This window comes from Gymnogyps californianus, chromosome 20 (assembly GCF_018139145.2).
Source record: "Gymnogyps californianus isolate 813 chromosome 20, ASM1813914v2, whole genome shotgun sequence".
Lineage (NCBI taxonomy): Eukaryota > Metazoa > Chordata > Aves > Accipitriformes > Cathartidae > Gymnogyps > Gymnogyps californianus.
Window position 1 is genome coordinate 53,953 of NC_059490.1, and position 21,693 is coordinate 75,645.

At 56.1% G+C, this 21,693-nt stretch overlaps 3 protein-coding genes across 3 annotated transcripts; 2 read left to right on the forward strand and 1 right to left on the reverse strand.

Annotated features, from left to right (window-relative positions):
* The first annotated feature begins 867 nt into the window (after positions 1-867).
* On the forward strand, positions 868-6,997 carry LOC127024566 (fibrinogen-like protein 1-like protein). The gene is made up of 4 exons (XM_050909172.1): positions 868-871; positions 2,625-2,768; positions 4,861-4,923; positions 6,014-6,997. Exons 1-4 carry the CDS (start codon positions 868-870, stop codon positions 6,640-6,642), a joined length of 840 nt encoding a protein of 279 aa, XP_050765129.1. The 3' UTR covers positions 6,643-6,997.
* A 3,122-nt stretch (positions 6,998-10,119) lies between these two features.
* Positions 10,120-12,661, forward strand: VPS37D (VPS37D subunit of ESCRT-I). The gene is made up of 4 exons (XM_050909086.1): positions 10,120-10,257; positions 11,237-11,408; positions 11,762-11,844; positions 12,032-12,661. The coding sequence occupies exons 1-4, from the start codon at positions 10,135-10,137 to the stop codon at positions 12,518-12,520; spliced, it is 867 nt and encodes a 288-aa protein (XP_050765043.1). The 5' UTR covers positions 10,120-10,134; the 3' UTR covers positions 12,521-12,661.
* Positions 12,662-19,787: 7,126 nt separating this feature from the next.
* DNAJC30 (DnaJ heat shock protein family (Hsp40) member C30) lies at positions 19,788-21,663 on the reverse strand. Its single transcript, XM_050908896.1, has 2 exons — positions 20,443-21,663; positions 19,788-20,127 (listed from the first exon to the last, which is right to left on the reverse strand). Exon 1 carries the CDS (start codon positions 21,661-21,663, stop codon positions 21,025-21,027), a length of 639 nt encoding a protein of 212 aa, XP_050764853.1. The 3' UTR covers positions 19,788-20,127; positions 20,443-21,024.
* Positions 21,664-21,693: the final 30 nt, after the last annotated feature.

A 21,693-nucleotide genomic window follows, 5' to 3' on the forward strand; every position in this document is an offset into this window, starting at 1 on the left:
CATCTTGTGCTGTCCAGCACAAGGTGGATGCTGGGGTACAGGAGTCCTCATAACTCAGAATACTGCAGGTATCAGTTCCTAGGAAAAGGATGGCCTGGCATTTTCTGTAAGAAATCCATGGTGTAAGCACTCCTGGTAGCAGAGAGGGCCTTGAAGTGAGACCATTTTACATCAGTGTCACGTCACGACTCCCAAAACTCCCTTGTGACTGCTGCAAGGGCCGCTCTGCCAGGAGAGACCACAGTGCACATTGCGCAAGAGGCAGCATGGTGGTGGCAGGCCAGGCACGTCAGGAGGCACCTGGAGTGGCACTTTCTGAAGTTCGGTGCACAGTTTGCCAGGAACACTAGAGTACCTCTTCCCTGAAGGGTCTAATGGGGACCCCAGTGGCCGTTGGACTCAATGCCTGCTCTGGAGAGAGTGATTTATGCCTGATGTTTGATTTCCATCCAGGAAGGGGAATGTCATCTGGGTATTTACTTACAAGTTGAAATGTGCAGAGGTGCCCAGAGGATGCCGTTCCCTGGGGAAACCCTGCCAGGGCAGGGGGGCAGCCAGGCACTGTAAATTGCGGTTGTTTTAAGGCATTCGCTTATTGGCACCAAATTATTTGCTTTGCCTCTGAAGAAAGCTCTTCACCTTTGTGAGCCACAGCCTTCATTGTCTGAGGACATATCACTTAACGATGAAGAGCAAATAAGCCATAAACCACTAGTCCTGTTGCCAACCAGAGGACAAGTGCTGTGGTTTGGGTCTCGTGCCTCCACCCCCTCACCTGCTGAGCCCTATAACTTTCAGGCTGGACACCCCTCCAGTCAGGCCAAAACCACTCGGCTTCCTGCTCCGCAGGGTCCCCACAGAGACGGCATGGGTGAGTGTGGGATGGGATGGGAGGGGACTGCACCGCTGCGTGTGGCTGTGGGTCACAGGGCATCCTGGCACTTTGTCTTCTGCAGGGCTCCCTTCTCGCCACACCTTGGGCATCCCAGTGCTAAGTCCATTACATTGTCTGGGCTCACTGTGCCCTAGGCTGGGAACTGGAGCAGGAGTCTGCATGTTCTGCTATTTTCAGGCTGTATCAGTGTAGCCCTGGAGCGCCAGATAGCCCGTTTTACAAGCCTCATATTTACCAAACATTCTTTGTAATTTTCAGTTCTCCAAGGAAAGTATTAAATGCCCTAGAATAGAAAACGGATTTTTTAGATATTCTTGCTTAAGGAGTGATATTGAATAGTGTCCTGGTTTTGGCTGGGACAGAGTTAATTTTCTTCCTAGTAGCTGGTATAGTGCTGTGTTTTGGCTTTAGTAGGAGAATAGTGTTGATAACACACTGATGTTTTCAGTTGTTGCTAAGTAGTGTTTGTACTAAGTCAAGGATTTTTCAGCTTCTCATGCCCAGCCAGCAAGAAGGCTGGAGGGGCACAAGAAGCTGGGAGGGGACACAGCCAGGACAGCTGACCCAAACTGGCCAAAGGGATATTCCATACCATATGACGTCATGCCCAGTATATAAACTGGGGGGAGTTGGCCAGGAGGGGCGAATCGCTGCTCGGGAACTAACTGGGCATCGGTCGGTGAGTGGTGAGCAATTGTGCATCACTTGTTTTGTATATTCTAATTCTTTTAGTGTTATTATTGTAATTTTATCTTTTTTTTTTTTTCCCCTCTCTGTCCTATGAAACTGTCTTTATCTCAACCCACGAGTTTTGTGGGTCTTTTCGATTCTTTTCCCCATCCCACTGGGTGGGGGGAGTGAGCGAGCAGCTGTGTGGTGCTTTGTCACCGGCTGGGGTTAAACCACGACAGTCCTTTTCAAAGGACCTCGGATATTCAAAATTCTCAAGAGCTATTGTAATTTGCCTGGAAGAGAAGGGGAAGGTGAAGAAATGTGTCTCCCCCATGGACTGACTCTCTGATGAGAAAAGGTAAAAGGTGTAATTATTAACAGTTTCTGATAGATGGCTTCCGAAGCACGGAGATGACAGCAATGCTGAGTACAAATACCAGATTAGCTTCACGACCAGCAATTCTATCGTATCATAAGTCAGTGTTACAAAGTACAACAACATGATAGCTCTAGCCCAGTTCCCATGGGTGATAAACAGCACAACAGGGAGCATATACTGCAAGTAAGGTAAGACATAACGCACCTTTAAGAACAAGCGCACCAACTTTGAGAGTGAATACATCAACATCGTGACCAGGGACTATTGAACTAATATAATGAATGTTTATAACAAATTTGTTCTAATGCATTCCAGTCAGATTTGTTGTTATCTCAACCCATCATGCCCTACACTGGGTGCCAAAAAGGACTGTCGTGGTTTAACCCCAGCCAGTGACTAAGCACCACACAGCTGCTCGCTCACTCCCCCCACCCAGTGGGATGGGGAAGAGAATCGAAAAAACCCACAAAACTCGTGGGTTGAGATAAAGACAGTTTCACAGGACAGAAAGGAAGAAAAATACAATAATAATGATAACAATAATAATAATAAAATTACAATAATAACGTTTTATTTTCCTATTTTACTCTGCAAGTAAAGGAGTCAAATGGGATTCATGGCTCTCTAACAGAAGAGTTATGATCTCTTTCTTCTTTTTCCAATCTCTTCCCATTTCAGCTACCCAGCGCCTTTGTCTCCTGCTTTTCACCTGCCTGTTGGCCCTGGCAGCATCTCTTCCTGCCTTTGTCATAGAAAACTTTCATCTCTTCAATGGCACGGAGGATGAAATTATGAATGTTCCCCCAGAGTCCCCCCAGCTCGGTAAGTATACCACTACAATAGGGAGAGGCAAACAAGGTCACATTCAGTCAGATCCTACACAGACCTCCTCACCAGCCTAACCACACCCCTGTAACACGGGGAAAGGACTAAATACTGCTCTATGTGTGGGCAATGCCAATGCAATGTAGGCTGTCTTACTGGAACAAAATCATCTCAGAGTCCTCCTCTGTTTGCTGCCTGTCTCTTCTCCTGTCTGGCATGAAGTTCTTCCATCCACAAGTGAGTCCAATAGTCCCAAGCCCAGAGTTCACAGGATCCCAGGAGAAGGGACAGGTTCGGTCTCATTGGCAGCAAGACCAAACCAAGGGTGCTGTGGACCATGGGCTCTTCCTTGGAGAAGCAGTGTTAAAGATGTTAAGGTAAACAGTCACAGTGTGTTTTGAGGACATGGAGAACAGTAGCCACCTCTGGAAATTACAAGGTTAGTGGAGAACTGGATTCAAGAGAGAAGTGAATACAAAGAGGAACTCAATGAAGTTAATACAAAGAGTCTAAGTAGTGGCACTGACACAGAGCAATCAGCCAGATGATGGCACAGAGTAACGTACAAATACCAGGGTATATTGGAGCAATGAGGAAGCCTCCAAGAAATGCTCCTGGAATAAAACTGGGGGGCTGTGGGTGGGACATGACACAACAGAAAGAGCTGGTTCCCTTCCAAGGGAGGAGGAAGAATTCTTGCCAGAAGAGCTCAAGGTCCAAGTGTTCGATGTTGGTTTCACATCAGCCTTCACTGCAAAGGTCAGCTATCAGGAAACTGCCAACACAGGGAGCACGCGTGGCTGAGACAAGAGCTTGGGCTTCACCAAGAACTGCAAATCTGAGTAGAGAAAGGGGGTGTGCTCTGGGCTTCACACTCATCTCTCACCCAGACCACTGGTAGGGTGCTCTGAAAACATGAGCAGCATGAATGCAAGACAGGTAAGCAGGGAGGCATGCCAGAGAAGTCAGGCTAACATTCGAAAGTCTTAACTTGCAGAGGAGTGCTTCCAAAGGGATGGGAAGTGAAGGCAGAAAGGAGCAGGGGTAGACTGTGGCTTATAAAATGAACATGAGTGAACAGCTTCATATGGCTGTAGTAAAAGTGAATACCATAGTAGGAAAGTCCTCTAGACCACATTACATGAGTGTTTCCCACTCCACACAGGCTTAGGCCAACCACCACGTTCACTGGTGGGCTTCGAGACACATTTGGAGAGAGTCAAAAGGAAAGGGGTCAAAAATCTGGCAGGCAGACTCTGTCAGGGAAGGCTGAAGAACTGAATGGTTTAGTCCCAAAATAAGAAGACCATGGAGGAGGAAGTGATAGCAATGTCACAGTCTGTCTGCAGGAAAAACCGTACTCTGGGTGTAGTAAGAGAAGGAATGGGCTTATACACAATGCAAGAGGCTTAAGTTAAACACTTCAGAAGGGAGGGGATAGGAAAGCACCAGCTGAGAGTGAAAGCAGAGAGAAGATATTTGAGGATATCAGAGAGCAGCGGCTGCAGGGTTAGGTGTCTGTTTCAGAGAGGGGACAGGAATGGCTTTTGTGATTCCATAAGCCTGTGATTCATTCCTCTGTTTTATAGCCATCAGTGGATACACAGAAGATGTCCTTGCAAAAGAACTGCATTAATTCACTCTAAACCATCCTCTCTTCCAGCAACAACCTTCAAATTCCCTTCTGACCCAGCTGAGCAGAGCCCCTCTCCCAACTCCTGATACCTGCACCAGTTTTCCTGTGTCTGCTCTCACGTTTCTTCCCCCTCTAATCCCTCTTCTTCCTGAGTCCTTTCCTAACTGCTTCTACTGCACTTTAACAACCATCTTTCCAGTGTTGCCACCACCATTCGGGGTCTTTCCCCCACACAGTGTGCCCAAATCCTTCTCACCAAGGAAACATCTGCCCCATTCTAACACCACATAAATTCCCCCGAACTACCAACAGGCTGATATCTGAAATGGTAAAGTCCCTCTGGAATTAGGAGCAACAGGAATATCATCTGGAGAAGATCATGCTCTCCCAGCAGGCACTTGACATGTCTACTCTCAACACTCACTCCTGTCTCCTCTGTTCTTGTTAATTCAGATAATGGTGGCAAACATGTTCGACAGGTCAGAGACATTGCCCCTCACCCCCCGGCGGGCCGTGGTAAGTCTCTTCTCAAGGAGTACATCTGCTCATGAGGTTTCACCATTGCTGGGCTCATGAAGAGCTCTCAGCCGCCTTAGCCCATGTCCTACATGTGCAGTGGCTCCTCCCAGGAAAAATGTTGATTTTCTGATAGGCTGCAGAGGTGCCACAGCTCATAACCTCGGGGGGACTCTATTACCAGCCATGGCCTGGACTCAGTAGTTGATAAGGATCTTTAGCATGGGGAATTTTCCACCTAAAGATCCAAACTGGAAAGTGATGACTCATTATTGGCCTTTGGGAAGCGGTGATTGGTTATTTTCCTATTTTCACTACATAGTTGATGAGAAGACTGGGTTAGACAGGGACTGACTGCATCACTGAACTGACTGAGTCAACATTAGCCCATAGGACCACAAGATAGGTCCTATCTGGGTAGGAATAACCAGTAGCAGAAGTACTGGGAGTGGAGCAAGTCCCTTCCCAGAACGTGTAGGTGCATTCAACTGTTTGTTGTATAAGGTGCTGATACTCTGGAGCATGGAAAGGCCATAATCAGATCAAACAAGTCAGGAAGTCTCTAAAGAGCTACTTGGGCAAGCCCAGAGAAAACCGATGGATTTGCCCTATCGAGATCACAAGGGCTGATTCAATTATTAGCAATATGGATGTCTTGATCACACTCTCTCCAGGGTTTCTGAGATTACTATAAAGCTTTAAAGCCTCCATGCTGTAACAGCAACTGGCTTTGTAACCCAGATTTGCATTTGTCTGTGTGGTGATGCATCACCGGCATGCTACAGGCAAATCACCACAGCACTGCAAGACTGTATCCAACCTGGTGCATTGTGTGCTGGGTGAAGGAAGGTCTCACTAGGCCAAGACATTTTGGCAGTGTGTCCCCATCAGTTTGAATCCTGTCTTGGGAAGATATGAAGCCCAACTCTTATGTTGATCATTTCAAGATTTTGATTTACTCCTGTGAGGACGTGGCAGGAATACAGCCCAAGAATGTGTGTGCAAAAGGATATAGGCACAAAAGAAATATCAGGTGCTTTCAGTGTCTCGTTGTGTGGGATTTAATAACCATCTCTGTTTCCTGCCCCAGGTTGGCCCAAGGACTGCAGCGAGATCCCCGCTGGCAGCCGCAGCGGTGTCTACATCATCCAGCCGAAAGGGCTCCACCACCTCGTGGTGTACTGCGAACTGAATGTGACCAACGGGGGCTGGACGGTCATCCAGAGGAACCAGAAAGACACACCAGTCACCTGGGCCGAGTCCTGGAGCACCTACAAGTACGGCTTTGGGAACGTGCGCAGCGAGTACTGGCTGGGCACTGAGTACATCTATCAGATTGCCAAGCAGAAGGTCTACCAGGTCAGATTTATCATCCAGGACTCCACAGACAACACCCATTTCGCAGACTACAACCTCTTCAGCGTGGAAGATGAGTCCCACGGCTACCGGCTGAGGCTGGGCTCCTACACAGGGACGGCGGGGGATGCCATGACCTCAGACAATCCCAACACCATGCATGACAACATGAAGTTCTCCACAAAGGATCGGGATCAGGACACTTACAGTAAGAACTGTGCCTACAGCTATGAGGGTGGGTGGTGGTACTCGTCGTGTTATTCTGTACGGCTGAATTTCAAGGGTGGCATGACATGGGGCAGCCTGTGCAAAGGGAACTGCAAATCCTCCCTTATCCTCATCAAACCAGCTTCATACTGTTAGTGCTTCTTCCCCCTCCTGTCCACACTGGACACTCTGCAAAGGCTCTGCATGGCCAAAGAGCTTGAGCCTTTCTGGAGCAGAGAGAGAAGCTCAAGGGTAGTAGGGTCTTAGTGAAATGCCATTTTCAAATTCCCCTCTCTGAGTGCAGGCTCCCCCTCTGCTCAGCTCTTTTCCCCTGTGCTTGCCAATGATTCCTTGTTATTATGTTCATAATCAAGAATAAAGAAATCATTTGTGAAATTTGAGGATTCCACCTGTACCTTCCCTGCGGGAGGAAGACACTCAGCCCTGGAGTGACTTTTCATCAGAGTTTCTTAGCTGCCTCCAGAACTCACAGCAAGCAAAAAAGCTACATGCCACAGATTTCCATATACTCTGTGCCTCTCTGCAGTGTCTGGTAAAGCATCCCAATAAATTTGCTTCCTTGAGCTCATTCTCCATTAATGAACGTCTATTCTGTATCTCTGATGTGCTCCCACTGAGACCCAAGAAATACCATGTCAGGTGCTAGGACTGGAGTCCTGGGGCTTATGGAGGGAAAAAGCCTTGAGTGGTTCTCACAGCAACCGATGTAAGAAAATTAAATCTAGTTACACTGAGATAAAGGACCTGTGATCTGCACAGGAGGGTTTAGAAGGGACCTGTCACGTGGGAGAACTCTTCCCACATCATCACCGCGTTCACAGTCCAGGGTCAAAAGCTGTGGCAATGTCCTGGTGCCAAGGTCCTGCTCCTGCTGGGAGGCTGCCTCTGACAGGATTTGTTCCTCGCTACCTGTCTGTCTGCACAGTCATGCTTTGATCCTGCAGAAACATGATTTCAAAATCATCAGTAGATCTGTCTGCTGTGACTGAAAAGCAGTGAACTTAAATGGAAGCAAAAGAGAAGCAGGTTAGGTGTTAGGAAGCACTTGAATTAGGAGACACTAATGAGGGAAGAGCTCATTACAGGAAGGGGCTCACCATATCCAAGTTTCTGAGACCAATTTAGATGAACCTTTGCCAGGAAAAGTGTAGACAGAGCTGATGCTGTGAGGCTGCAGGGCAAGGCCCCTACAGCTCCTCCATCCCACAGCACTCTGGCACTGCCAGGACCAACTGTTTGAGAAGCACTTTCACCTTCACAAACCATTTCTGGCTTTGTCTTGGGGCAGCACAGCAACAGCAGTGATTCCACCTCCAGGACCAACGGCTAAGGGAAAACCCAGCCCTCGCCTGCCAGCTGCAGAGCCCAGTGCCCACTGGGAGCCATCCAGAAAGGTTTGAGAAATTAGAAAATACTGACAGAAATGAGCAGTGGAGGATCTCCAAGCCAGGAAGCACCTTACACTGCTCCAGAGAACTGCCCTCTGCACTGCAGAGCACTAGGGGCACCTGCACCTAGGGATGTCTGCGGAAAAAGAGAGCTCAGGGCTACTTCTACTGAAAGCAGCTCTCGGGTGAGGCAGGCTGCACTCTCTCTCCTGAGACCCTCCAGCACCAAGGACTGAGCCCCCCCAAACTAGAGCACAGAGGACTGGTGGGACCTCAGAGTACAGCCCATGCCTGCCTTGCAATGGGCACCACAGCACAGGGAGGGGAGGCACAGGGCAGCTCCATGATGGACTTGACCGTGGCTGGAAGTGCACTCCTGCACCGGGGGCACAAGATGGTAGCAGCAGGTGGAGGATGGCTGTCAGGAAGGTGCCCTCACCCCACCCCTGGTGCCCCCAGAGTGGATTTGGCTTCCAAAGTCAGCAGGCTCAATGACACCAGGTGGCACTGGGCAGACTGTGAAATGACACTGCTGCTGCTCCTGGGCCTCTGGGGTTTCCAAGTGACAGACAAAATTGCAGTTGCATTTGCACTGCCGGACTAAGGAGCAAATAATCCTCGTCCCAGCCGTGCTGTCTTCTGCTAGGGCTCTCCAAAGACAGTGGAGAGACACAGGCCAGCAGTTCCAGGAGAGCATCCTAAAATATTGTCACAGTACAACAGGGCTGGCACCCACCGGCCCAGGAGGATGGGCTCAGCGAGTGGGTGTCTCTGCATTGCCGTCTTGTCCCTCCACCACAGCACATCCCAATGTACGGACAGGTTCTCATCTCTCCTGCAACAGCACCAGCTCCACACAGCCCCTTATTCCAAGCTATCCATCCAAATGCTTCCTAAATCCTGCTGGGCTCTTGGCCATCCAACAGCAGTGACCTCCAGCCCCCAGCAGCTCCCTGGCAGCTTCCCTTCACTCAGCTCCAGCAGTCAGTGTTGGTTTGAGGTGACACCTGAAGTCAAGCAGTGGACATTAAATGCTGTCTCCCACCAGATATTTGCTCCATGGAAATGTCCTGGCGAGGACAGAGCAGTCCCCGCTCCAGTGGCAGTGCATGGCTCTCCCTGCAGCTGTGGTTTTTCACTAAGCTAAAACTTCCCCAGAAAGCAATCCCCACCTCCCATGAGGTCCTGGTTTGCTACTTTTCCCCAGCTTCTCCACCACGTCTTTTACTTAAAGAGTAAGAACAGGGCAAAGATACAAGGAGAGTTTCCAGCACAGAGATGTCTTGAAGTGGAGCTGATAGTCCTCGGGCAGGTTTCTGCTCCCTGAATTTTTCTTTTAGGTCTCTGAATCCCTGCAAACATTTAGTGACCACAACACCCTGCGGCGAGCAGTTCCCCATCACAAGTGGGGCAGCACTCCCACCTCTCCCTTCCCCAAGGGACGGAGGGGACCTGCACAGAGCCGGCAGTGACAGGGTGCCTCATTGCCCTCTCTCTCTCCTCTCTCCTGAGCCAATGGGTACAGCGGTGCCAGGATGTCCACAGGATGCACAAGTGCAGTGCCGTGAAGCACAGGGTGAGGCCAATGCAGTGACAAGCGGGATGCACGCAGTGTGGTGCAGTACAGGGCATACAGTGCAGTGCAGGATGCACATAGTGTGGTGCAGTGCAGTACACATGCATGGAGGTGCAGGATGCACACAGTGGGGTGCAGTGCAGTACACATGCATGGAAGTGCAGGATGCACACAGTGGGGTGCAGTGCAGGATGCACGTAGTAGGGTGCAGGATGCACAGAGCGGAGTGCAGTGCACAGGATGCACAAAGTGGGGTGCAAGGCAGGATGCACACAGCGGGGTGCCGGATGCACACAGCGGGGTGAAGTGCAGGATGTACACAGCAGCGTGCAGGATGCACACAGCAGCGTACAGCGCAGAGGATGCACGTGGCGGGGAGCAGGATGCAGACAGTGGGGTGCAGCGTACGCACAGCGAGGTGGCGTGCAGAATGCACAGAGCGGGGAGCAGGATGCACGCAGCGGGGTGCATTGCCGGTTCCCTCCCCCCCGCCCCAGCCGGGGGCGGCGCGATGCGGAACCGGAGCGCCTTGGGCTCAGCTGCGGCTCCTTTAAGGCCGGCGGGGGCGGTGACCGCGGGGCGGCGCGCGGCGGGGGCGGCCGCGGGGCGCGCGCAGCTCCGGCGGCGGCGGCGGGGTCCCGGCCCGTGCCCGTGCCCCGGCCCATGTCCCGGCCCCCGGCGCCGCCCGGCTCCCCGCGCCGCTTCGGGGCGCTCAGCACCGCGCAGCTCCGCGCCCTGCTGCAGGACGAGCCCCGGCTGCAGCGCGCCGCCCGCCTCAGCAGGAAGGTACGGCCGGGGGGGGCCGGGGCCGGGGGGCCGTGTCCCGCAGCCGGCGGAGCCGAGCCGAGCCCCCGGCGGGGCTTTCCCGGTGCGCGGGATGGAGCCGCCCGCAGCCCGGGCACCGGGCGCTGCGTGGCCGCGCCCCGCGGGGCCGGGCATCACCCGGCGGTCCCTGGCAGCGCTGCTCGTTGGTCTTCCCTTGATAGCCGGCATCCCGCCCGCCGAGCCCGGGGGCTCTGGAGGAGCAGCAAAACCCACCGGCTGGGCTGGGGTGGCCGCGGGGAAACCTCAGCTTGGGCGTCCCGGCCGGCGGCTGCCCCCGGTTTCCTGGTGCTGCTCGGGGTTTCGGCAGCCACGGCCCGCCAAGCAGCCTCGGGCCACCAAAACCCGGAGCAGGGCCACAGCCGCAGCCCCCGCTGCTCTCACTGCCCCGAGATTTGGGGGAGGCTGGGAGGCCCCGGCCCCTTGCTGTGCCCTCCATGCCTGGCTTCGTTCCCCGCAGCTGGGATGAGCCCCGAGTGCTCCCTGGCTCCAGCAGTTCCTGGCACTCCTCTGCGGGAACAGGGTCAGGTTATTCTGAAATCATGCCCAGCCTGATTTCAGCATCTTTCCCCTGGGCCTCTCAAACCGCAGCCCGGCACCACGCTCTACTCCCCTCTCTGCGTGGGTGGAAGATGTGTGTGCAGTGAGCCCTTTCCTCTGCAAGGGGGGCTGGGTAGCCAGCTGTGAGGTTTGCCACATTCAGGGTACGCTGCCCTGTGCTGTGCACAGCCCGGGTCCAGCCGTTGGATCCCCCCTGGGACGCACCCCCTTTCCAGGCAGAGCAGAGGGATGGGGACAGTGCAGGAGGAGAGGGTTCACCCCTGGATGGAGACAGACACCCCCCACCCCCCCCCCTCCCAGCAGGCTGCCAGCTCTGACTGGTTCTGCCTGTTTCTCCCAGTGCTGACACCTGCGCCCCCCGCCCCGCTTCCCATTCCCACAGTTTCAGAGTCTGCAGCTAGAGCGGGAGATGTGTTTGGCTTCAAACTGCACCCTGGCCAGGGTGAACCTGTCCCTGCGCCCGCGGCTGGAGGATGGGAAGGCTTCCCTAGCCATCAAGTACCAGGAGCTGCGGGAGATACGAGAGGCCTGTTGGGACAAGCAGCAGCGCCTGGGTGAGTGGGGCGCAGCTGGTGGGACGAGGCAGAGCCTGGCACGGCCAGAGCAACCCGCATTAATACGAGGGCCCGGGTGGGCTCAGCATCCTCAAACCTGCCCCGGGGAACCAGCCCAGCCATGATCAGGAACAGTGGGGGGTGATGCTGCCTGCAACATAGCCAGCCCTCAGCTGGGACCGATGCCGTGGGGGGATGCAGGCCTCGGTGTGCAGGTGGCTCCAGGGATGTGTTTGGGAGTGTTTCCACTTGAGGGGGTGGGAGCTGATGCTTGGGATGGGAAAGACCACAGCCCCAGCAGTGGGGGCATCCGGAGGGAGGTTTGTTGGCAGCCCCATCCCCTCCCGACACAGAGGCGTACCTGGAGAAGTGGAGCCCGCAGAGCGCCCTGGGCCAGCTTCAAGCAAAGCTCGATGCCTCCGAGGCAGAGTCAGAGGTGAGTCAGGCGAGACCCCTGTGCTGCTGCCCCTTCCTCGCCTGGGCCCCAGACTCCTCTCCGTGCCCTCCTGCGTGCCAGGCCCTGGAGAAGAGTCCAGGGTCCGGGGGGGTGCTCAGCCATCTGGGCTCCCTCTGTGGTCCCACGGCTCTCTTGGCTTGATGTTGTCCCACTGCCCCTCCCACAGGCACAGATAGAGCAGTTCCTGGCCCAGGACCTGCCCCTCGATTCCTTTCTGGAGTCCTTCTGCCAGAGCCGCACACGCTCCCACATTTGCCGGACGCAGCTGGAGAAACTGCAGGAGCTGCTGCAGAAGGACCAGGTGGGCAGGGACCCTGCGGGCCCCGCGGGGCACCCAGGTGCCCTGGCTAGCCCAGCACCAGCCCGCCTTGCCCCGTTGCGGAGTGGAGTAACCCCCAAAGCCTTCGATCTCTCCTACGGCTTTGTGCCTGCCTTTCTCATCCCCTCGGAGGCCGTTGTGCCCTTTGCCATGCCAGCTGCACCTCCCAGACACCATCTCCCAGCCCTGGGACACCAGCCAGCATCTCCCTGCTCCAAAATCCCCAGCCCAGGCTCGCCCCTGCGCCTCGTTGGACACATCTCCCTGCTCAGCCCCCAGCCCTTCCGCAGGCAGCAGCGGCCACGACACCAAAAGCAGGAGCATCCGCACCGGTAGCAGGGCAGGGACAGGGGATGTCCCCGCTCCTGGCCCTGTGCCTCCATGGGGGCTGTGCGGGAACACCCTGGCCGGGGAGCATGTGGGGGTGGGTGTGTGGTGTAGGCACAGCTCCGAGGGGTTGCGGTATCTGTTGGGCAGGCACAGGGGTGGGTGCTCACAGGGGGATGGAGGTGCTTGGCTGGGGGTGGGATGGGGCGGGTGACGTGGCCGGGCAGTGGGTCCTGCACTTGGGGAGCTGCCAGGGGGGAGGTCTCTGCATCCACAGCAAGAGGAACAGTGACAGGAGGTGGGGGCGGGTGGTTTGTAGGGATGTCAGTGGGCTCAGTCGGGCAGGAGATAGCAGGGAAGAGGGCCCAGGAGCACTGGGCGCCACGTGCTTTCTGAATAAAGGCTCTTTTCCACACGCTGTTTTACCCCTTGGCTCTGGCTATGAACAGAGGGATGGGATGGGCAGGGAGGACGTGGTTGTGGGGAGAGACTTGCCAGGCTTAGAGGTGACTGGCAGTCAAGGAGGGTCCTCCAGCCTGGGGAGCCCCCAGGCGTTGCACCTGCACTTGGCCTAGCCCATCAACACCCTGGGGAAGGTGAGAGCCCCTGCAAGGGGGGCAGAGAGCCCAGTGAGTGTGTGTTTCCCGCCAGATAGGTGCCAGGGACCATCTCCCAGCAGTTTGGCCCTGCACATGGTGAAGACTTCTGGTAACCAGAGGTGTCTCGTGCCAGCAGCCAAGCCCTCACCCCCATGAAGGGCTATACCCCACAGCCAGCCGGGCTCGCTCATGGCTCCACAGCAGCTGGTCTCACCGGCCTGTGTGCAGCCCTGCAGCGTTTTTAGTACCCATTCCCCATCCACCCTCTCGCACTAGCCCTGACTTCAGCCACCACTGGAAAAGGCAGCAGGAGGCCTGAGCTTGCCCTGTTTCATCCCAGGCTCCTCTGTTGCTTTCCTTAATTTCACGCAATGGATGGTGAGATAAGTCTGGGGAGAATAGCCCTGGTTCCTCCAGCTGCAGCCTCCTGGGCACCCTGGGGTACTTGTTCCCTGCTCTGGGGTGTCTCTTGTGCTGTTCCTAGCTTTTGATTTGGTTTCAGGCTCTTCTCGTGCTTTCAGCCCGTCTGGTTGTAGCATTTTTTTCTTCTTTCCCGGTTGCCTGCCCAGCCTGCAGCTTGGCACTATTATGTAAACTGCTTAGAAATCATCCAAAGCAGCAAGGGGCCCTGGCTCTGGCTACAAAGCACCCCAAAATATGGACCATTGGCTTGCAGTGTCTGATCACCCCCTCCACCACTGAGGATGCCCGCCCTTATGTCAAACTCCAGCCCTCACTTGTGGGACTGGGGCCACTCATCCAGTATAACCAGTTAAAACAGGTTTAAGACTAGGATAAATTGGGGACCAGTCACTGTGGCTTTATTGGCAGGCGAGGAGATGGTAGGCTCTGGAATATCTGGGGTTTCACAGAGCACCTCCTGCTTTCCTAGGTCCCACCAGGTTCACTTTGGGCTCAGCCTGTCAATATGTAAGGTACCAGGACATGCCTGATTGCCACAGTGAGGCTCTGTGGCTTGCCACATGCTAGGAGGAAGGACCATAGCAGCCTGGCAACCACGGCACGAGAGCTTGGTTGGGTCCCTGTACCAGTCCCAAAGGGCTAACCTAACCAGTAAAATAAGGGGACCAAGCAGGAGCACTTAGGAGGCCAGTTGGTCTGTGTGGGACCATCTGTGCTGTGTCTGGAGGGGGCTGGGATGCACAGGCAGCCCTATCCTTCCCAGTGTCCTGGGGTCCCCCAGACAGTTGCCCAGGCTACCCTGAGGGCTGCACTGGATGCTGTGTGAGATGACCAGAGCTGTGGGTGCAGCAAGGGGACATGGGCCCAAGTGATGTGTGTGTGTCGAGCTATGAGGGCTCTGAGCACGCACACACAAGGGGTGGTGGTGGGTAAGCACAAGGCTTCTCCCTGGGGATCTGGATGCTCACCTGGGAGAGGAAGGCCACCTTAGCACTTAGCTCAGGAGGAAAGGACCACAAGGTGTGAGGATATGGTGCATGCTGGAGCCCAGAGCCAGGCACCTGTATGGGCTGAATGCCAGCCAAGGCAATGCTGACGAGCTGTGTCACTGCCCTGCAAGATGGGACTGGGTGCAGCACTGGGGCTGGCACTAGCACACATGCGACCGTGCACGAGGAGCCAAGCCACCCAAAAACCAGCCAGGCACAACCAGTGGGTCTCCCCAGCCAGTGCCTGCCTTGCACGGCTCCCCAGGGCTGGGCAGTCCCAGGCAATGCTGCATGGGTCTGTCACCAGCTGCAGGACAAGCTTCCCTGGCCCCAAGCAGGTACTGAGTCACCTCATGGCAAGGCCAAATGCGGCCCCATGAGTGTGAACCCTCAAGGTGAGCAGCTGCCTCTCTCCAGCCCAGGGAGGGTGAGTGTGGCCCACCGGAGCTGACAGCACTAAAAGTAACTGTCTAAAGAACAAAATGAGCTGGGCTGCTGTGGCCCTGGCTGGCTTTCTGTCCATAGGAGCCCTGCAGCACCCCACGGCGCCTGCCCAGCTCAGGTAGCAGTGGGCAGGCCCTAGCAGCCCCATGGTCCTGCTAGGCTGGCCACCACCCACTTCAGCCCAGGCCCTTTAACCAGTGGGAAGCTGCCAAGCAAGGCGAGCCCCTGCCCTGGGGGGGTCCCTCCAACCCTGGAGTTGGTCCTGTCCAGTTTGGAGCACATATGGCCCCAGGTGGGTGACTGGACCCCCCAGTTGCAGTGGTCCTGGCGGGGAGTGTACGCGCAGCATTAGTGCACCCTGTGCCTCTGGGGAACATGGCAGCACTGGGTGTCTGCCTCTGCTCCTAGAGTGTGCGGTCAGCGCCTCACCGTACCGGCACCTCCAGCCCCTTCCGCAGGAAGGCCTGGGCTGAGGGCAAAGTCCTGCATGGGGCACAAGACGGGGACATTGGTAACAGGCAGGAGCTGGCAGCAGCACAGGGTGATCCCCTCTGTGCCCCTCCTTGCCTGCACAGTGGCTCTCCCTGCCTGCACTGAGCGCTGCCTGCCCTGCAGGGCCATGTTGAGGGGGGTCAACATGCCCTCGCTCGCCCCGGGGAGAAGGAGGAAGCGTTGCCACTAGGTGTGCACCTGCATTCATTTCTGCACTGGGCCAGGCAGCAGCCTGGGGCCAGCTCAGCCCCTCTGCCAGCTGGTGTGCAGCCAAACCCAGGAGGGGCAGGCAGGGAGCTGCCCCTGCCCGCTCTGTGGCCTCCCTGGCCGCCCCAGGCCTGACTTTTCGGAAGCCAGGCTGGGTAAGCAGCAGCCCCCAGCCCAGGAGGGACAGGACACCTGGGAGAGAAGCGGTGCCCCCAGCATGGGCAGCCTCCAGGAGACCCTTTGAGTCGCAACCCCAGGTCGGCGGGGGATGCAAAACCCCCAGCTGGGGCCAGCCAGCGAGGGGTGGTGCCAGGGTGCCCCAGCTGGGCCCCGCTGTGTGGCAGGCATTGCGCAGGCAGCAGTGCTGTTAACAGAGCAAACTCTATTAACAGTTAACTCAATTAACAGAGGAGTTGCCGCAGGGGATGCTGTTGAAGGGAAGGGGAGCTGCCCCCCCCATCCACGGGTGCTGCCAACCGTGTGGCCCTTCCCTGCGGGGGCAGAGTCACCAGGAGCCCAGCAGCAGCAGGACTGGGGTGCAGAGCTCTGCCCACAGATCCCAGGGCAGGTGAGGGCTGGGGCTGTCCCACGGGCTGTCCCCTTACCCCCCTCCCTGCCAGGCCAGCCCCTCTTGGGGGGGGGGGGGGGGACGACACACACATCATGGCCACCCCTCCAGTGCTGCTCAAGACCCTGCTCACCCAGCCTGCAGCTCCTTGTCTCTGCGCCTCATGCCCCCACTGAGACCCCATGCCCACAGGCTGCACCACCCAGCAGCTGAGGTGAGCAGCTCAGCACCCCAAGCCTGCAGTTAGGGGGACGTCACCCCATGAGAACAGGCTGGGATAGGACTGGGGAATGGGGTCTGCACCGAGCTTGCAAGGCCTCCGGGCTGGGGCTGTCAGGCTTCATCCAGGCTTGTCTCACCTTGCCTGGAGCTTTTGTTTGATTCACTTAGTTTGTAACAGCATCTAATTACCAAGTGGCCATTAACTACTTAGTTTTAGTTTTGCTTCCCTTTTACAGTGGCATGGTGTGATATCTGTTGTTAGTAATTCAAGGGCGGGATCGAGTACTAAGAAGTTACACAGAATAAACCCTGGGGTGAAGGTGCAGGGTAGAGCAGTACAGGCCTGGAGGGGTGGGCATAGGGTGACAGCTGAGGCCCCACCAGCAACTCACCCTTGGGCAGTTCCTTTCAGTGACACAAATCTAAGAGCTGGCAAAAATCAGTGTCAGAGCAAAGAACCAGCATCCAGCATGCATACAATACATCACTTACTATAAAGGCAGATGTAATGTGGAGATGCAGAGCAATGAAGAGAGGGGTAGGATGTGCTAGAAAATGTGTTAAAAGTGGCCCCAGTGGACTTGAGAGTGAGGAGGAAGAAATCTCCACTGTGAACGTCACACTCCTCCCAGCAAAGGCCTCAGGATGCTGATAACTCATGGTGACCTCCTCCCCAGCTGAAACTGCCGTCCTCACACCCCAAAGGCACTGGCCAGGAAGGGGCTGTGTAACAGCTGCGACTGCATTACTGAGATTTGTTTTGGAGTAACTGGATACATCCTCGAAAGGAGGCAAGGCCTGCAGTAGACCTGGAAGTGGAAACTGTTCCCTGCTGTGACCCCTACCCACGGTTGCCTTGCCCCCAGCTGCAGGAAGATGGGCTCTGTCTCTCACGGAAATGACCCTCTGTGGCCCAGTACCTCCAAGGGTCTGTCCTTGTTGTCCCTGAGGTGTGAAGACAGCCAAGGCCACAAGCAGTTGCAGAGCTTCACCCTCTGCTGCATGGCTCAGATCCAGCTGCCAGAGGAAGGTGCTGGAGCTGTGCGCAAGCCTATGCCCCCTCGCAGCAAGTGTGAGGCTTCTCCCTCTCTGAACACAGCTCTGTAACCCTCTCCGATTGCTCCGCATCCCACTGCTGGGAGCACTGAATAGTCACCTCTCAACAACAGTACTGCTCAGCCACTGCCACAGGAGAGGCAGAACATGGGGTTTAAATACAGAGTAGGTCCCTGTGCAGCAAGCCTCACGCATCCTATCAGCCCCACTTGTGCCCTGTTTCCTCTCTTTTTCCACTTTGACCTTCTGATCCTGGTGGGCTTGTACAGCTCACACAAGGCCCTGCCGACACACGGCTGCTGTCATGGTTAGGCCCTGCTGTATTTCCCCTAGCAGTTGTGCCACAGGCACCCTACAAGGACTGCACTCACCGGGCTAAAGGAAAGCCGCAAGAAATCCAGTTGCTCCTGGCACCTCTCCATCAGGGAAACAACTAGGGAAATACAAGAATGTGACGACAGTATTGACACAAGAAGACAAAGGGGTAGAAAGTTGGTGTGCTGGGAGCTGGCAGTTGGTCTGTGCATTTGGACTAGCTCCCGCCACTTTGTGCCCGAGCTCCTGAAATGCTTCCTGGAGCAGAGGAGCATTCAGGCCCGACCAGGGCAAAGGTGACGCTGGGGAGAAGTATACTTTGTACCCCCTCAAAAGTGACAGACTGGATGCCCCAAAGCATCCCTCCATACCCTGCATGCCATGCTTCCCCTCCTCTGACCAAATTCAGCAGCAAAACTAAACGCTGCCTCCAGCATGTGAGTGCAGAGAGCGCAGTGAGCACAGAGGGTACGTCACAAGTGCACAGCAACCCCCGTGTGTCAGAGGCAGCACAGAACGGGTCTCCAGCAGGCAGGATTGAAGTCCACAGTGGCCCAGGGAGGCCATCCTACCCACTCCCCACTGACTGCAGGCAGCATGCCCATCCTTCCCAGCACGGCCTCAGGGAAACAGGACCGCCCTTCCCACCCTCTTCCTCAACCTGCTGCAGTCACTTATGTGAAACACCAGCCTGTCCCCTACTCTCCGTTTTCCAGCAAGTACAAGGACTATTTACCACCCAAGCCCATCAAAAGCAAGATGTGTCATTTCATCACCAGTTTATGGCTGGATATCTTTAATGTTTAAGATACATCACGGAGACCTGAGGAAGAAGAGGAAGAACCAGTAATATGAACTGCCCAAACCACCCACTGAAAGGCACATGGATTAGCTCAGTTTTGGTGCCTGGATACTTCACCCCCCAATTTCAGACACAAGCACCAGACACAGAACAGGAGAGTCAGCCCAGCTGGCTTACTGGAGCAGCTCTTCCCTGTCCCAGTGTTAGGGGGCAGAGCGATGCAGGCAGCACACCAGCTAGCCTGTTCCTCCTGCTCCACGCTGCACCGCACCAGACCCTCTCTCTGCCAGGAAGCTGGCTCAGGGCTGGGTACGGAGCCTGCCTGCAGGAACAGCCCACAGCCCCAGGCCTCAACACTACACAGATTTAAGAAAAATCAATCCAGAAGACACCTCGTGTTTGGCATGGCTGCCTTAAAAACCTGCAAGCCATGACACCAGGAACTAGAGAGGTGCTCCCTAGTACCCACTGCTTCCCATGGACATCCCTAGCTTTTCCAGCCTGGAAGAGAACGTTTCCTGCCAAACTCTGCCAGAGAAGCTGCCTATGGTCTTTCAAGTGACTTGGTTTATAGCATGAAAATGCATTAGCATGTGACACAGAGCCACAACTCCAGAGACTTGCCCTTGAATGCCAGGTTCCTGCTCTTCACATGCTGACATTTCAGCACTATAATCCCAGAGGGATGGACTGACAACCAGAGAGGATCCTGGAAAGCTCTCTCTCTGCCCTTGGGCTGAATTTGCTCCAAACACGCAGCAGTCTCCAGAGTCTGCAGCTGGAAGTGGTGCAATGCTTTCCAGAAAAGGCAGAAAGCTCTCCTGTACAGCATATACCCTGTACCTGTAGACATTACACTCCCTGCCATGCTATTGCCTCAGGCTCAGTTCAGTATCACAGAACTCTGCAGCTAGAAAACACGGGGCATTTGCTTTTAACATTTTTGCATTGGGAGAAAACATAACCCAGGGTCACTGCAGTGAGAGGTGAGGGCTTGGCTCCTGCGCAGACCGCTGCCAGCCAGGTCCAGCAAATTCAGTGCAAAGTAATGCAGATGAAGTCTTTGGCACACTCAGAGTTCAATACCATGAAGCTTCGCTCACTCCATGTAGTGCCAGCATAGCACAGGTGAAACCTTCACTCAAGGAAAGACAGAAGCTCTGAGAGACACAATCTTTAGTTCTTAAAACACTTCAATACTTAAATAGGCAAATACTTGTATGTGCAAATGATGCTTAGATACATGTAAAACACAAGTAATGTCACTCAGTGCTCAGAAGTGTACCACTCCCAGCCACGAAGGCCTGTGCGGAATGGTCTTGTGCAGTTCCTGGCAAGCCCTAGACAGGACAGGCTGTTCTGAACACAGCAGCGTTTTGGGCAGCACCTCCAGGCGATGTCACACGCTGACCAGGACACGAGCCACCACGGGCCCAGGTTTCATTCTTCCAGGCTGCCGAAGCCACGACTTCCGTACTCGCCACACAGCGAGGCAAGCCCTGAACAGGGACAGACAAGGGCAATGATGCAGTTTGGAGATCAACACCCCTAAAATTCCCCAAAAGATGTAGTAACAACAGGTGTGACAGCACAGCGGTGGCAGGTCTCAGATTAACAGAAAACCACAGAAAGCCATGACTCAGCACCAGTGAGAGCACCCCCCACGAACACACGCAGCACACAAACACCACTGACAGCCATTTAATCTCTGCTGCGGCTTAGAACAGGCACGTGGTTCCCACCAAGGTCAAACAGCAGTGCCAACGGAGGGGACACGTCCCCTCCACAAAGCAGAGTCCATGAACCACATTTACCTGTCAGGCACTGTGTCTGCAGGTCACATCGGCAGAGGGGGCACATCGCAGCCTGTCGAGCCCCTACACCACGTTTGCAAGGTCACGCTGGTGGCAGGGGCACATCGCAGCCTGCGGAGCAGAGCCTACATGTGGTATCCAGTGCTCACACGCTGCCTGCAGGTCACACTTGCGGAGCTCACATCACAGCCATGTACTGTGCCTGCCAGTTGCACTCCGTGTATGAAGGTCACACCGTCAGAGGGGTCAGGTCACAGCCCAAGGAGCAGAGCCCGCACACGGAGCCTGCTAGTTGTGTATTGTCTCTGAAGGTCACACTGGCAGAAGGGACATGCCGCAGCCCGAGGAGCGGAGCCCGCGCATGGTGCCTGCTGGTCACGTACCGTGTCTGAAGGTCACACTGGCAGAGGGGAAATGTCACAGCCTGAGGAGCAGACCCTGCACACTGTGCCTGCCAACTGTGTGGGTGCAGGGGACTCCCCCCAGCCAGCTGCCATGCCCACTGGTGACGCTCCGTCCCGCCGCAGCAGTGAAGCTGGGTGGGTGCCCCGGTGGCTGCCCAGCCCTGATGTGGCCCCGCTGTCACTTGAGGCCGTAGAGGATCGCGAAACCCAGGAAGAAGATGAGCCCGACCGAGAGGTCGGAGAGGAGCCGGAAGCGTCCCTGGGCCGCGGCCTCCTCCCGGCGGAGCCGCAGCTGCTCCCGCCGCGTCCGCAGCACCCGCTCCCGCTCCAGCTGCTCCCCGTAGTGCGCCCGGTAGAAGGCGTCGAAGTCGAAGGGCGGCGGGACAGGCCCACGGCGGGCGGCAGCGGGGGCCCGGGGCGGCGGCGGGGCGGGGGCGGGCGGGCGGCCCGAGGGCTGGGGGGCGTCGCGCAGGTCCTCGGGGCTGAGGAGGCCGCGGTCGTACTTGCGGCGCAGGGCGGCGCTGCCCAGCACCCGGTAGGCCTCGCTAACGGCGGCGAAGCGGGCGGCGGCGGCGGCACTGCCGGCGTTGCGGTCGGGGTGGTAGCGGAACGACTGCTCGTAGTACGCCGTCTTGATCTGCGCCGCCGTCGCCGTGGCCGTGACCCCCAGCACCTCGTACAGGTCGCGGCGCGCCCGCGGAGCTCCGCCGCCGCCCGTCTGCCCACCCCGGGACGCCGCCAGGGCACGGCCGAGCCGCGGGGCCCGCGGGGCGGCGGGCAGGAGGCGCCGCAGGCGGCCGAGCGCTGCCGGCTCCATCGCGCCCCGCCGCCTCAGCGCTCGCCCGCC